Consider the following 16,098-nt stretch of genomic DNA (forward strand, 5'->3'; position numbering starts at 1 on the left):
TGCTCCCATGGGCTGGAAAAGGTGGATACAGTCCTAGGAAAGAGTCTCCTAGGACTGTATCCACCTTTTCCAGCCCACCGGAGCACCGGAAAGCTGAACTAATTTATGCAGGAAAAGTCATCAACTGCCGAGCCGAGAAGTTCGTGACGAATCGAATTTACTGTAAGTTCGCTCATCTCTAATTCTTATCATTCAGGGTTGTGGAAATTTAATATAAAAAAAACTACTTGTTCACGGAACTAAAACGGGGCAAAATCTACTTGTCCCTCCTGACGATCCACTTGTCCTGGCGATTTTCACTTTTACGCTCTCGTTATTTTTCGTCCTCGCCCTATAAAAGCCATAACTACCTACTATAATGACACCTTTCACTTGTTCCATAACATTCTCCGAACCAAAAAAAAATATATATATAATTGGTGAAGTGAAATTGAAATAGTAAAAGATAATTTAGCAGATTTGGTGGTTTTCTTTTCTGCGCCATTTACCTTGTAACATGTTGTTCTGATACTTCAGGTCGCCTGATTAAAGTAATACCAGATTTCTATCGTTTCCGTCATGTTTTACTAATTTAAAAAAAATTCTGAACTATTTAGAATTTTTTTTAAATTGCCATTTTCTAACCCCTGTAGCTTTTTTAAAAAAAAATTGCATACCAGGTGGTATGAGGGCTCACTTTTTGCACCATAATCAGTTTTTTTGTATCGATACCATTTTATATGATTTTTTTAATCACTTTTAACTTTTTTTCTGGGATATTATAAAAATTGCAGTTCAGTGGTTTGGTATTTTTTTTTTTACATTTGCGTCATTTACCGTACGAGATACATAATGTTATATTTTAATAGTTTGCACAATTACGCACGCAGCGATTTTAAATGTTTTATTTTTATTATATTTAAATTTTTTTTATATAGGAAAGGGGGGGATTTGAACTTTTAATATGGAAGGGGTTAATATTTGTCTTTTAAACTTTTATGAAAACATATTTTTTTCTACGTTTTTTTTTTTTTTTTTTTATTCCCTTAGGGGAATTTTAGGAGGAATCATTAGATTCTCCATACAGATCTATTGAACTCAATTGATCTTTGTGCTCTACGATCCATTGATAGAGCCTGGTCCAGCCACGATCTATCAATGACACCGCTAGCTGGCTATTAGCGGCGGCCCCCGGCTACTGAAATCAACCGGTGGCTGCAGAGTATGGAGCGGACAGGAGTCCGGAGCCTTGTCCATACAGACAGCTGAGCGCCGCCGCGCTTGTCAGGTCCGGCACTGTTTGCCCTAAGCCGGACTAAGGAACTGAAGAATTCAGGTGATAGGAATTCCACATCCCTGTCATTATTATCACTCTCATCATCATCACCCTCGTCATTCTTATCATCACTCTCATCATCATCACCCTCGTCATTCTTATCATCACTCTCATCATCATCACCCTCGTCATTCTTATCATCACTCTCATCATCATCATAATCACCCTTATTATTATCATCATCATTATTATCATCATTATCATCACTCTCATCATCATCATAATCACACTTATTATTATCATCATCATTATTATCATCATTATCATCACTCTTATCATCATCATAATCACCCTTATTATTATCATCATCATTATTATTATCATAACTCTCATCATCATAATAATCACCCTTATTATTATCATCATCGTCATCATTATCATCATCATCATCATAATCACCCTTATTATTATCATCACTATCATCATCATCATCATAATCACCCTTATTATTATCATCACTCTCATCATCATCATCACCCTCCTCATTATTAATATCATCATCCTTCATTATCATCATCAGTCATCAATCTCCTCATCATTAACATTATTGCCCTCATTATCCCCCTTGTTATAATTTTTACTCTCATCATCCTGCTCACCATCCTCCATCATCATCATCATCCTTCTTATTAGCCTAATTTCTCCTCATATTCATCATCTTCACCATTATCCTACTCATCACTCTTCTCATCCTCCCCATCGGTCTTATTATCCTGATTATCCTCCTCCTCCTCATCATCAATCATCTCATCCTACTCATCATTATTATTACCCTCATCATCATCACTCCTATCATCCTTCTTATCTTCATCACCATCATCATTATAAGCTCATTACATGCTCATGCTAGACATAGTGCCCCTGTGTAAGGGTAGAATAGAGTGCCCCCCGTGTATTGAGGTAGAATAGAGTGCCCCCCCCCCCGTGTATTGAGGTAGAATAGAGTGCCCCCCCCCCCCCCCGTGTATTGAGGTAGAATAGAGTGCCCCCTTGTATTGAGGTACAATAGAGTGCCCCCCGTGTATTGAGGTAGAATAGAGTGCCCCCCGTGTATTGAGGTAGAATAGAGTGCCCCCCGTGTATTGAGGTAGAATAGAGTGCCCCCCGTGTATTAAGGTAGAATAGAGTGCCCCGTGTAGTGTCCCTATGTAGTCACTGTGCCCAGGCTTTGCATGCTGATGTGTTTCATAGTTCTTTTATATAAGTGCCTGCTGTATATATAATACCAGAGAAGAAGTCTCCAAACTGAGGCCCTCCAGATGTTGCTAAACTAAAAATCCCAGCATGCCATCATTTGGATGCTGGGAGTTGTAGTTTGGCAACATCTGGTAGGCCGCAGTATGGAGACCACTGTCTTTCAGTAATGTCTGTTATCCTCATATATTGCCGGCGACCCCTTTACATAGAAGTTAGTGCGGAGTTCTCCATCATGTCTTCTCTCTCTTCCCGCAGGATCCCTCCGCCATCTTCCTTCCTACAGAACAATTTACTGGTGGCAGACTGTTACACCGTGACCCGGATCGTCCATGCGTCTGTCACCTCCTGCGGGGAGATAAACAGGAGGCTCCCAGCACCATCTGACGGAGCAACATGGCATCTGTGCCCGTCTACTGCCTGTGCCGTCTGCCCTATGACGTGACCCGCTTTATGATCGAATGTGATGTCTGCCAAGACTGGTTCCATGGCAGGTAAGAATATGCTTCGCTTTATTAAAGGGGAGAGAAGCTGCTGTTCTCTGTTATCAGCAAGTATTACACTGCAGCCATGGCATAATGGACGGTCCCAGGGTACAGTGATCTCCAGCTGGTGCCGCAAACCTGCCACTCCCCTCATGGCCAGACAGTCCTTGGCCCTTGGTCATGCTGGGAGTTGTAGTTTTGCCACAGTTATGAAATTACTGGAAAAACCCTACCTTTAGCCATTGTCTGTGACAGCATTTCCCAACCAGGGAGCCTCCAGTTGTTGCAAAACTACAACTCCCAGCATGCCCGGACAGCCGTTGGCTGTCCGGGCATGCTTGGAGTTGTAGTTTTGCAACAGCAGGAGACACCCTGGTTGGGAAACACTGGGGTAGAGACTGTGTATTCTAATGTGGCTGTGTAGCCTAATGTTAATCTGACTTCGGCACCTGGGCTGATCTGGGCTCATCTGGAAAGCTTCCTAAACATATGACATCCTAGGCATGCATGCTGGGAGTTGTAGTTTTGCAACAGCAGGAGACATCCTGGTTGGGAAACACTGGGGTAGAGACTGTGTATTCTAATGTGGTAGTGTATCCTAATGATAATCTGACTTCGGCACCTGGGCTCATCTGGAAAGCTTCCTAAACATATGACATCCTAGGCATGCATGCTGGGAGTTGTAGTTTTGCAACAGCTGGAGACACCCTGGTTGGGAAACACTGGGGTAGAGACTGTGTATTCTAATGTGGCTGTGTAGCCTAATGATAATCTGACTTCGGCACCTGTGCTGATCTGGGCTCATCTGGAAAGCTTCCCAAACATATGACATCCTAGGCATGCATGCTGGGAGTTGTAGTTTTGTAACAGTTGTAGTTCCGTCCCCACATGACGAGGCGGCTGACACGCCAACTCCATGTATCTCTATGGGATATATGGGGGGGGGGGGGGGACATGTTGGCCGCTGCGTCGTACTGGGGATGGACACGTTATATACCTATATACATTGGGTATCATTTTTTATCGTTTGGACCTACAGAATAAAGAGAACAGGTCGTATAAAAGTTGCTAAATTGTTTTTATTTATTTATTTCTCCCTAAAAATTCTTTTTATTTTTATTTTTTTTATTTTTTCGTTTCTCCGTAGATTTTATGGTAAAATAAATGATGTCATTACAAAGTACATTTGGTAGTGCAAAAAAAACAACCTCTCATATGGGTCTGTAGGTAGAAAATTGAAAGCGTTATGTCTCTTAGAGTGTGAGGAGGAAAAAAAAAAATGGCCAGTCCTTAAGGGGTTAAAGGGGGTTGTAAACACGGCTGCTTACTTTCAGAAACAGCTCCACACCTGTCCATAGGCTGGGTCTAGTATTGCAGCTCAGTTTCTTTTGAAATGATTGAAGCTGAGCTGCAATACAACACTCCACCTATTGTGGTGCTGTTTTCAGAAGAGAGTAGCCATGTTATTCTAAGCCCCTTTTAATGCTTGACAGCACCAACACCTCTGTATACGGCTCTTATGTGGATACAGCGCGGCCATGACTTAGTGTTGTTTTGTCTTTTCCCTCGGTGACAGCTGTGTCGGCGTGGAGGAGGAGAAGGCCTCAGAGATCGACCTGTATCATTGTCCGAACTGCCAGATCACCCATGGGCCGTCAGTCAGTAAGTGACTTTGTTTCTGTAGGGTATAGCTGCTGGGGGTGCGCTTATCCCAGGAGGCCCTGTCGACTATACTCTGTGACAACATAGAATTACAATTAGGGATGTCCCCATACAGATACTAGTATCGGTATCGGGGCCGATACTCGGCATTTGCATGGTATCGGGGACTAGTTTAAGGTCCCGATACCATGTCCGATACCTGCTGCTGTGCGGCCCGCTCCGCTGTCCCGTTCTCCCGATCGCATCATGGCGTCCTATGGAGGAGCACGTGACACACACGTCACTCCTCCTCCCCTGTGCCCAGTGTAACGCTACGGAGGAAGCAGAGTGTATGTCGTGTATGACGTGTATGTCACATGCTCCTCCATAGGACACCATAATGCGATCGGGAGAACGGGACAGCGGAGCGGCAACACCCAAGGACAGCCGCAGGTGAATGGGGCCTGCTGTCTACATGGGGATGGGGCCTGCTGTCTACATGGGGATGGGGCCTGCTGTCTACATGGGGATGGGGCCTGCTGTCTACATGGGGATGGGGCCTGCTGTCTACATGGGGGTGGGGCCTGCTGTCTACATGGGGATGGGGCCTGCTGTCTACATGGGGATGGGGCCTGCTGTCTACATGGGGATGGGGCCTGCTGTCTACATGGGGATGGGGCCTGCTGTCTACATGGGGATGGGGCCTGCTGTCTAAATGGGGATGGGGCCTGCTGTCTACATGGGGATGGGGCCTGCTGTCTACATGGGGATGGGGCCTGCTGTCTACCTGGGGATGGGGCCTGCTGTCTACCTGGGGATGGGGCCTGCTGTCTACCTGGGGATGGGGCCTGCTGTCTACCTGGGGATGGGGCCTGCTGTCTACCTGGGGATGGGGCCTGCTGTCTACCTGGGGATGGGGCCTGCTGTCTACCTGGGGATGGGGCCTGCTGTCTACCTGGGGATGGGGCCTGCTGTCTACCTGGGGATGGGGCCTGCTGTCTACCTGGGGATGGGGCCTGCTGTCTACCTGGGGATGGGGCCTGCTGTCTACCTGGGGATGGGGCCTGCTGTCTACCTGGGGATGGGGCCTGCTGTCTACCTGGGGATGGGGCCTGCTGTCTACCTGGGGATGGGGCCTGCTGTCTACCTGGGGATGGGGCCTGCTGTCTACATGGGGATGGGGCCTGCTGTCTACCTGGGGATGGGGCCTGCTGTCTACCTGGGGATGGGGCCTGCTGTCTACCTGGGGATGGGGCCTGCTGTCTACCTGGGGATGGGGCCTGCTGTCTACCTGGGGATGGGGCCTGCTGTCTACCTGGGGATGGGGCCTGCTGTCTACCTGGGGATGGGGCCTGCTGTCTACCTGGGGATGGGGCCTGCTGTCTACCTGGGGATTGGGCCTGCTGTCTACAAGGGGGGACCCTGCTGTCTACAAGGGGATGGGGCCTGCTCCCTACATGAGGATGGGGCCTGCTCCCTACAAGGGGGACCCTGCTGTGTACATGGGGCCTGCTGTCTACATGGGGATGGGGCCTGCTCCCTACAAGGGGGGACCCTGCTGTATACATAGGGATGGGGCCTGCTGTATAGAAGGGGATGGGGCCTGCTGTCTACATGGGGATGGGGCCTGCTCCCTACAAGGGGGGACCCTGCTGTCTACAAGTGGGACAAGAAGGAGCACTGTCTACAAAGTGGGGGGGCCTGCTGTCTACAGGGGGGGCCTGCTGTGGACAAGGGGGGGGGGCGCTGTCTACAAGGGGTGTGGGGCGCTGTCTACAAGGGGTGTGGGGGTGCTGTCTACAAGGGTGGGTCCCTGTCTACAAAGAGGGGGCCCACTGTCTGCAAGGGGGGGGCCTGCTGTCTGTAAGGGGGGACAAGAGGGAGCACTGTCTACAAGGAGGAGGGGCCTGTTGTCTACAAGGGGGACACGGGGGGGGGGTACTGTCTACAAGGGGGACAAGAGGGAGTGCTGTCTACCAGGGGGGGGGGCGCTGTCTACCAGGGGGGGCTGCAGTCTACAAGGGTGGGGCTGCGGTCTATAGGGGGCTGCTACTAATGTCTGCAACTATCTATACAACCTACACAAGGGGATACTCCCTACTATTATAGACAATCTTACAGCAGAGTCACCTGCACTAACTTGAATTTATAGGTAGGTAGGTCAGGTGACCCGGTTTCTACCGCTGCTAATCATGTGAACATCAGCGCAATCGCTCCGGAGACATTGTTCTCGCCGCCAATGCAAATTCCCTGTTCTGTCCAATGGAGAAGAGAGAAATCTTGGCTCATACTACAGCAGCCGCCTCCATTGTACAACAAGGACCCACATATCATACGGTGAGCAGCGCCAGAGACCGCGTCACCCTGGGGTCAGATTCCCTTTAAAATATAAGTACTCGTACTTGGTATCGGCGAGTACTAGAATTAAAGTATCGGTACTCGTACTCGGTCTTAAAAAAAATGGTATCGGGACATCCCTAATTACAATCAATCTGGTATTTCCCAACCAGGGTGCCTCCAGCTGTTGTAAAACTTTTGGCTGTCCGGGCATGCTGGGATTTGTAGTTTTGCAACAGATGGAGGCACCCTGGTTGTTAAGCATTGATCTAGGCAGATTGAATCAACTATTCCTGTTGCCTAATGATAATCTGACTTCAGCACCTAGGCTGATCTGGGCTCATCTGGAAAGCTTCCTAACATATGACATCCTAGGCATGCATGCTGAGAGTTGTAGTTTTACAACAGCTAGAGGCACCCTGGTTGTGTAGCACTACTCTAAGCAGAGTGACTTTCACCTATTCTTGTTGCCCAGTAATAATCTGACTTCAGCACCTGGGCTGATCTGGGCTTGTCTGGAAAGCTTCCCAATGTTTGACATCCTAGGCATGCATGCTGGGAGTTGTATTTTTGCAACAGCTGGAGGCACCCTGGTTACTTATTGTGTAATCTTCTATCAATACAGTGAAGAAAAGACGAGGAACAATAAAGCAAGACCCTTGTATAAGCAAAGACGTGGGGAAGCCTGTGCAGACCGGCAGCGCCAGCTTTATTAAGGAACTAAGAAGCAGGAACTTCCCAAGGTAGGCCATGCTGGTGACTGAGGGGTTAAAGTGTGTCTGTGTTTATGACAAATGGTTGTTGTGCAACAATTTAGGTAAATTTGGAATTCGCCACCTAAATTCCGCTTTCTGTGGGTGGTAGCTTTCCGCTTCGTCTCCACAGCACCTGTCTCCAGTGCAAGACCCAGCTTAAAGCCAGGTTCACACCGCAGAATTTCTGCACTGAATTCTGCATGAATTTATAGCCAAGTCACTTCAATGGAAATCCTGCAGCAGAAATCCTGCAGTTTGAATGGGGCAGCGGAATCCCATTGAAGTGTATTGGCTACAAATTCATGCAGAATTCAGTGCAGAAATTCTGCCATGTTAAACCGGCTTATAGGATTCTACAGCACTGGGTCACGCTGTGGAGAATGAGTGGGAAGCTGAGAGCGGCAGGTGGAGTGGAGCCCCCATTTAAAGGGGTTCTCCAGTGGTTAGACCTCTTATTCCCTATCCTTTGGATAGGGGATAAGATGCCTGATCGCGGGAGTCCCGCCGCTGGGGACCCCCGGGATCTTGCACACCGCACCCCGAATGTAATCAGTCCCCGGAGCGTGTTCGCTTCGGGACTGATTACCGGCGACCACAGGGCCGACAGCGTGTGACGTCACGCCTCCACCCCCGTGTGACATCATTCTCCTCCCCTCAATGCAAGCCTATGGGAGGGGGCGTGACAGCTATCACGCCCCCTCCCATAGGCTTGCATTGAGGGGCGGAGCGTGACGTCACATGGGGGCGTGTGCTATACATTGCTGCACTGTAAACCGTTCAGCACTGGCGGTACACTTGAGGGTAGGGTTACACGTGCCGTATTTTGCTGCTGTGTCGATAGTTTTGGTTCTCACTAAAGCTTTTATACATCCAGTGCGGATGAGGTGATCCTAAAGCCGCAGGGAGCTCAGCTAACCGTGGAGTACTTGGAGGAGAACAGTTTTAGCGTCCCGATCCTTGTTCTGAAAAAAGACGGACTCGGGATGACCCTTCCCCCTCCCTCCTTCACAGTGAATGATGTGGAGTACTATGTAGGTAAGTAGTGATTGTAGTAAGTTGGGTTGTTTGATCTAGAACCCTGGGGTCCCCTCCCCCAGTACTTCTCAGATGTATATAGGATTTCCCTTCTCACAATTATGGGGCTCCTACCGACAGGTCTGGTGCAAGGATTTTTTTTGCCACCCTAGGCGAAAGCTCATTTTGCTGCCCCGTGACCTTGCATATTGACTCTGCGCTTTGACATGCCTCACCTTACTACTGGGGTGACACACTGTAACAAACCTCCTCCTCATATAAACACCATACTACTGGGGTGACACATTGTAACCTCCTCCTCATGTAATCTTCTTACTACTGGGGTGACACACTGTAACAAACCTCCTCCTCATATAATCACCTTACTACTGGGGAGACACACTGTAACAAACCTCCTCCTCCTCATGTAATCTCCTTACTACTGGGGTGACACACTGTAACAAACCTCCTCCTCATATAATCACCTTACTACTGGGGAGACACACTGTAACAAACCTCCTCCTCATGTAATCTCCTTACTACTGGGGTAACACACTGTAACAAACCTCCTCCTCATGTAATCTCCTTACTACTGGGGTGACACACTGTAACAAACCTCCTCATATAATCACCTTACTACTGGGGAGACACACTGTAACAAACCTCCTCCTCATGTAATCTCCTTACTACTGGGGAGACACACTGTAACAAACCTCCTCCTCCTCATGTAATCTCCTTACTACTGGGGTGACACACTGTAACACACCTCTTCCTCATGTAATCACCTTACTACTGGGGTGACACACTGTAACAAACCTCCTCCCCATGTAATCTCCTTACTACTGGTGTGACACACTGTAACAAACCTCCTCCTCATGTAATCTCCTTACTACTGGGGTGACACACTGTAACAAACCTCCTCCTTGTGTAATCTCCTTACTACTGGGGTGACACACTGTAACAAACCCCCTCCTCATGTAATCACCTTACTACTGGGGTGACACACTGTAACAAACCCACTCCCCATGTAATCTCCTTACTACTGGTGTGACACACTGTAACAAACCTCCTCCTCATGTAATCTCCTTACTACTGGGGTGACACACTGTAACAAACCTCCTCCTTGTGTAATCTCCTTACTACTGGGGTGACACACTGTAACAAACCCCCTCCTCATGTAATCACCTTACTACTGGGGTGACACACTGTAACAAACCCACTCCCCATGTAATCTCCTTACTACTGGGGTGACACACTGTAACAAACCTCCTCCTCATGTAATCTCCTTACTACTGGGGTGACACACTGTAACAAACCTCCTCCTCATGTAATCTCCATACTACTGAGGTGACACACTGTAACAAACCTCCTCCTCATGTAATCTCCATACTACTGGTGTGACACACTGCAGAGAGGAGGCGACGTAGATAAACGTCTACTCCAAAAAGAAGCAAAATGGGTATATAGGTTGGGGACACTTACCCCAGGATGATTGAATGTAATTCACATCATTTATAGAGAGGTAGTTATATCCTGCCCCATATCATTTGTGCTTTGTTCTTCTATTTTTTAATTATTTCTGTTTTTACCTGCCATTCACTATAAGATATGTATCTATTATTTGGTATCGGAGGTCAGGGCTTTTTTTTAAAGTGTTTCCCCATAGACCAGGGGGATGTCACTGTATTGACAAATTATGGCTATGTATAATTATTACTCTTTTGATTATAATATCTGACTCTGTACAGTGATCCTTCAACTTACAATGGCCTCAACATACAATAGTTTCAACATACAATGGTCTTTTCTTGAGACCAGACTCACCATACAATGTACAGACAGTCCAGATCTGTGATACCTGTCATTGGCCGGAAGATCTGACCAATCAGAATGGACATTGCACTGGTAAAACCCCTGTATTACTGAAGTGTATGCACTGACTGGTGTCTGGTAGCGCCCCCTACAGTACAGGGAGGTATTACATGTTCTGTACTACTCTTTACCTGTATTAATGAAGTGTATGTACTGACTGGTGTCTGGTAGCGCCCCCTACAGTACAGGGAGGTATTACATGTTCTGTACTACTCTTTAGCTGTATTACTGAAGTGTATGCACTGACTGGTGTCTGGTAGCGCCCCCTACAGTACAGGGAGGTATTACATGTTCTGTACTACTCTTTAGCTGTATTACTGACATGTATGCACTGACTGGTGGCTGGTAGCGCCCCCTACAGTACAGGGAGGTATTACATGTTCTGTACTACTCTTTACCTGTATTACTGAAGTGCATGCACTGACTGGTGTCTGGTAGCGCCCCCTACAGTACAGGGAGGTATTACATGTTCTGTACTCTCTACCTGTACCAGGGTTAGCTGCTTCTTTGGACACCAGGTGAGGGCGGCTCCATGTTACTTTTTGCCCTTTTTTTTAGGACACTGTGTACTGTACAGGACCCTGAAGAAGCTCCTGTCCTCTACATAGACCAGCGTTTCCCAAACAGGGTGCCTCCAGCTGTTGCAAAACTACAGCTCCCAGCATGCCCGGACAGGCTTCGGCTGTCCGGGCATGCTGGGAGTTGTAGTTTTGCAACAGCTGCAGGCACCCTGTTTGGGAAACACTGACATAGCTAGTGATTTACAGCTCCCAGCAGATCTTTATTACTTTTATATGTAAGGATTTGCTTTATTTATATTAGTTATCTACTTATTTTTGTTTAATCCTCACTTTTTCCTATTTTTGGATGACATTTTGGTGGCTTTAGAACCAATTACCAGGTTTCCATAGAGTTATGGTCTCAACATACAATGGTTTCAACATACAATGGCTGTCGTGGAACCGATTCATATTGTAACTTGAGGGACCACTGTATTGTTGTTCCATCTTTTATTGATATACTCACCATCCACCACTAAATATATACACATGGAACATTATTATCAGCATTTAGATATATGCCATATTTTAACCTAATACACATGCGCGATATTTATGCGCATGTCTGATATCTACGGGGGGACATGTTTGAACGCGATATGTTGAACTTAGCCATTAGCACAACACATCTCAGGGGCGCGCTCAATGCGCATGCCCTATTGACGTCACTTCCGTTTAGTGAGACGCACGGTGGAACGCATAGTCCACCTTGCACAACTTTCGGACATTTAGATCTATGGTTGCGCATATTCAATCTGATGTCGGTCCTGGGGAGTGTCGCGCATGGAGAAACGCTATTGCTTCTCAGCGTCGGTTTCAATTACTGAGATGCAGGATGGAACGCAAGCTCCCCAGGCGTGGAGAAGGCGGCCAAATTAACATGGGATACATGACAATTCACACCTGTGCTACCCACTCCTGGTTGGATGCAAGTCCTTTACGTAGGTGAGTTCTTGTGATTTATAGGGCAGCGATACACATGAGGTACTAGGTCAGTTCTCCCCTCACCTACCATCGAGGTGAGTGGGAGTTAGATATCATGGACCCGTAATCCTATACCTGCAGCGTGTGAATGCTAAGTATCGCTAGTGCGTGCCATTATACAGCTAGCTTTTTCTTTCTATCACCAGAATATGCTTTATCTTGTGATACATGAGTGGCACCTATTGTTAAAGGGGTTATCCAGGAAAAAAAAAACTTTATTTTATTTTTTTATATATATCAACTGGCGCCAGAAAGTTAAACAGATTTGTAAATTACTTCTATTTAAAAAATCTTAATCCTTTCAGTACTTATGAGCTGCTGAAGTTGAGTTGTTCTTTTCTGTCTAACTGCTCTCTGATGACACGTGTCTTGGGAAACGCCCAGTTTAGAAGCCAATCCCCATAGCAAACCTCTTCTTCTCTGTGCAGTTCCCAAGACAAGCAGAGATGTCAGCAGAGAGCACTGTTGCCAGACAGAAAGGAACAACTCAACTTCAGCAGCTGATAATTTTAGGAAGGATTAAGATTTTTTAATAGAAGTAATTTACAAATCTGTTTTACTTTCTGGAGCCAGTTGAGATATATATATATAGATAGATATGTAAAAAGTTTTTTTCCTGGAATACCTCTTTAATGTTCATGTATTGGGCTGCGTTTCTTATGGCTGCATTCCCTGTCTTACCCCTCATAGACTTGTGGCGTTTTAAGCTAGGCACTAATTATTATCCGTTTGGCTAGTGAACTATACACTTGCTGCGGTAGTGAATTATACACTTGCTGTGGTAGTGAATTGTACACTTGCTGTGTTTTTTTATTTAGAACCAATATGGCCACCGCTGTCATGTTTGCATCTAAATACCTATGACTCCTTATAGTGGATTGAGATCTATATTGGTGGTGGTTTGTTATATCAAGTCATATTTTACTATGATACCTACCAGCAGTGACAATAGTCTTATTGCATTGATACCCTGATAACATTGAGGTTATATCTATGCTTACTAAATTATGTACATTGTGGGCCATACTGTATTTGGCAATACTGCATCATACTATACTTTGTTGTCAAAGGGGTTCACCAGGAAAAAAACTTTTCTTATATATATATATCAACTGGCTCCAGAAAGTCAACCAGATTTGTAAATTACTTCTATAAAAAAAAAATCTTAATCCTTTCAGTACTTATGAGCTGCTGAAGTTGAGTTGTTCTTTTCTGTCCGCTCTGATGACACCAGTCTCGGGAACTGTCCAAAGTAGAAGCAAATCCCCACAGCAAACCTCTTCTACTCTGTGCAGTTCCCGAGACAAGCAGAGGTGTCAGCAGAGAGCACTGTTGCCAGACAGAAAAGGACAACTCAACTTCAGCATCTGATAATTATTGGAAGGATTAAGATTTTTTAATAGAAGTAATTTACAAATCTGTTTAACATTCTGAAGCCAGTTGATATAATTTTTTTTTCCCTGAAATACCCCTTTAAATTAAGTTCCCTGATGAACCCGCTTGAAACTAGATGGGGGAAACGTGTCGGAACAGGATCTGTGTATCATTATGACTGACTGTGTTTTTTTGTGTGATTTTTACTGATATCAGAGAGACAAATCTGAGAGTCAATATTTGTTTTGTTACCTGTGTTTTTATTATGTCTGCATAGTGTTGCAAGGGGACAAGGACTGAATTATCTTGTTTTGTTTTCTATCTATATCTGGTTTAAACTAAGTCAGGGAACGGCACCGTGGTTGAGGCCACCCTGTTAAGGAGGTTGGTCCCTCAAGCTGGGGAGGGTTACTTCGCGATAGAGCGCACTTTCCCTATTTCTGTGATCCCTATAAACATCTGATCATCAGGGGACATTCATCCCATGTTACAACTGTATGAGACCCTCCCTATTATCTACATATCACCGTCCCGGTTACATATGACATTTACTTATCTATTCGGTCCTGGCTGGAATAACCCTTTAATGTCACCTTAAACCTTTTTGTATTTCTGTGTTTTCAGGGCCAGAGAAAGAGATTGATGTCATTGATGTGACAAGACAAGCCGACATGAAGATGAAGCTGAAGGATTTTGTGAAATATTACAATGGCCCCAAAAGGGAGAAAGTGCTGAATGTTATCAGCTTGGAGTTCTCAGAGACAAGGTATGGAGCTAATGGGGTTTAAAGTAGTACTCTGGGGAAATAAAACTTACCCCCCTATTCACTGGATAGGGCATAATTTTCTAATCGCGGAAATGTCAAACCACTGGAGCCCGGCTGCTCTCCTGTCCTCAGGGCGCTCCGGAGTGCCACTTTTAACTTATAAGTTTCCTGATTATGTTCATGCCCGGGTTGTCGTATGTTTTGAAGCTTTCCAGACGAGCCCAGATCAGCCCAGGTTCTGAAGTCAGATTATTACTGGGCAACAAGAATAGGCGAGAGTCACTCTGCCTAGAGCAGTGCTACACAACCAGGATGCCTCTACCTGTTGCAAAACTACAACTCCCAGCATGCATGCCCAGGATGTCAATATGTTAGGAACCTTTCCAGACGAACCCAGATCAGCACAGGTGCTCAAGTCAGATTATCACTGGGCAACAGGAATAAGTGACAGTCAGTCTGCCTAGATCAATGCTTCCCAACCAGGGTACCTCCAGCTGTTGCAAAACTACAACTCCCAGCATGCCCGGACAGCCAAAGGCTGTCCGGGCATGCTGGGAGTTGTAGTTTTGCAACAGCTGGAGGCACCCTAGTTGACAAACACTCCCTTATACATAATTAGGCTTAGTGCAGGGAGGTGAAGCATGATGGATCCCCACTGTGATTTGCCATTCTACACCCTCGTAGGCTCTTCACAAGACCATTATACCGCGTACTCATTTCTTACCTTTTTCTCTCGGTCGGTCGTAACTCTTCTTCATGTCATTCTTGTTCTTTTCGATAGATTATCTAACCTTGTGGAAACTCCGAAAATTGTCCGCAAACTTTCCTGGGTTGAAAACCTGTGGCCCGAGCAGAGTGTTTTCGAGAGACCGAATGTTCAAAAATACTGCCTGATGGGCGTCAAGGACAGCTACACGGATTTCCACATAGACTTTGGGGGCACTTCTGTCTGGTACCATGTGTTAAAGGTAAGTGTTCATGGAGTGGTGCATTCAGCGCACCTGCTGCAGTACCGGTGTAATGAAGAAAGCTGTGTCCCTGTAGTGGAATGTGACCCTCCGCACAGGGACACACTTTTCTGCTTTACAGTCGGCTCCCTCTCACATCCTAACCCCTATCTCTAATCCTAACCCCTAAACCTAACCCCTAATCCTTACCCTTAATCCTAACTTTACCCTTAATCCTAACTTTACCCTTAATCCTAACTTTACCCTTAATCCTAACTTTACCCTTAATCCTAACTTTACCCTTAATCCTAACTTTACCCTTAATCCTAACTTTACCCTTAATCCTAACTTTACCCTTAATCCTAACTTTACCCTTAATCCTAACTTTACCCTTAATCCTAACTTTACCCTTAACCCTTACCCTAATCTTAACCCTTACCCTAATCTTAACCTTTACCCTAATCTTAACCTTTACCCTAATCTTAACCTTTACCCTAATCTTAACCCTTACCCTAATCTTAACCCTTACCCTAATCTTAACCCTTACCCTAATCTTAACCCTTACCCTAATCTTAACCCTTACCCTAATCTTAACCCTTACCCTAATCTTAACCCTTACCCTAATCTTAACCCTTACCCTAATCTTAACCCCTAATCCTTACCTGTAATCCTAACCCTTAATCCTAACCTCTAATTTTACCCTTAATCCTAACCCTTGCCCCTAATCCTAACCCTTGCCCCTAATCCTAACCCTTGCCCCTAATCCTAACCCTTGCCCCTAATCCTAACCCTTGCCCCTAATCCTAACCCTTGCCCCTAATCCTAACCCTTGCCCTTAATTCTAACTTCTAATC

At 45.9% G+C, this 16,098-nt stretch overlaps 1 protein-coding gene across 1 annotated transcript in view; it reads left to right on the forward strand.

Moving 5' to 3' along the window:
* The window catches only part of PHF8 (PHD finger protein 8), a 37,258-nt gene that overhangs the window by 2,175 nt on the left and 18,985 nt on the right, over positions 1 to 16,098 (forward strand). Inside the window, exons 2-7 of the mRNA XM_056540441.1 lie at positions 2,768 to 3,003; positions 4,571 to 4,656; positions 7,598 to 7,715; positions 8,602 to 8,762; positions 14,156 to 14,297; positions 15,079 to 15,265. Coding sequence (XP_056396416.1) covers positions 2,906 to 3,003; positions 4,571 to 4,656; positions 7,598 to 7,715; positions 8,602 to 8,762; positions 14,156 to 14,297; positions 15,079 to 15,265 — 792 coding nt within the window. The 5' untranslated portion in view covers positions 2,768 to 2,905. The remainder of the gene's footprint in view (positions 1 to 2,767; positions 3,004 to 4,570; positions 4,657 to 7,597; positions 7,716 to 8,601; positions 8,763 to 14,155; positions 14,298 to 15,078; positions 15,266 to 16,098) is intronic.

Source organism: Hyla sarda, chromosome 9 (assembly GCF_029499605.1).
Source record: "Hyla sarda isolate aHylSar1 chromosome 9, aHylSar1.hap1, whole genome shotgun sequence".
NCBI classification, from domain to species: domain Eukaryota; kingdom Metazoa; phylum Chordata; class Amphibia; order Anura; family Hylidae; genus Hyla; species Hyla sarda.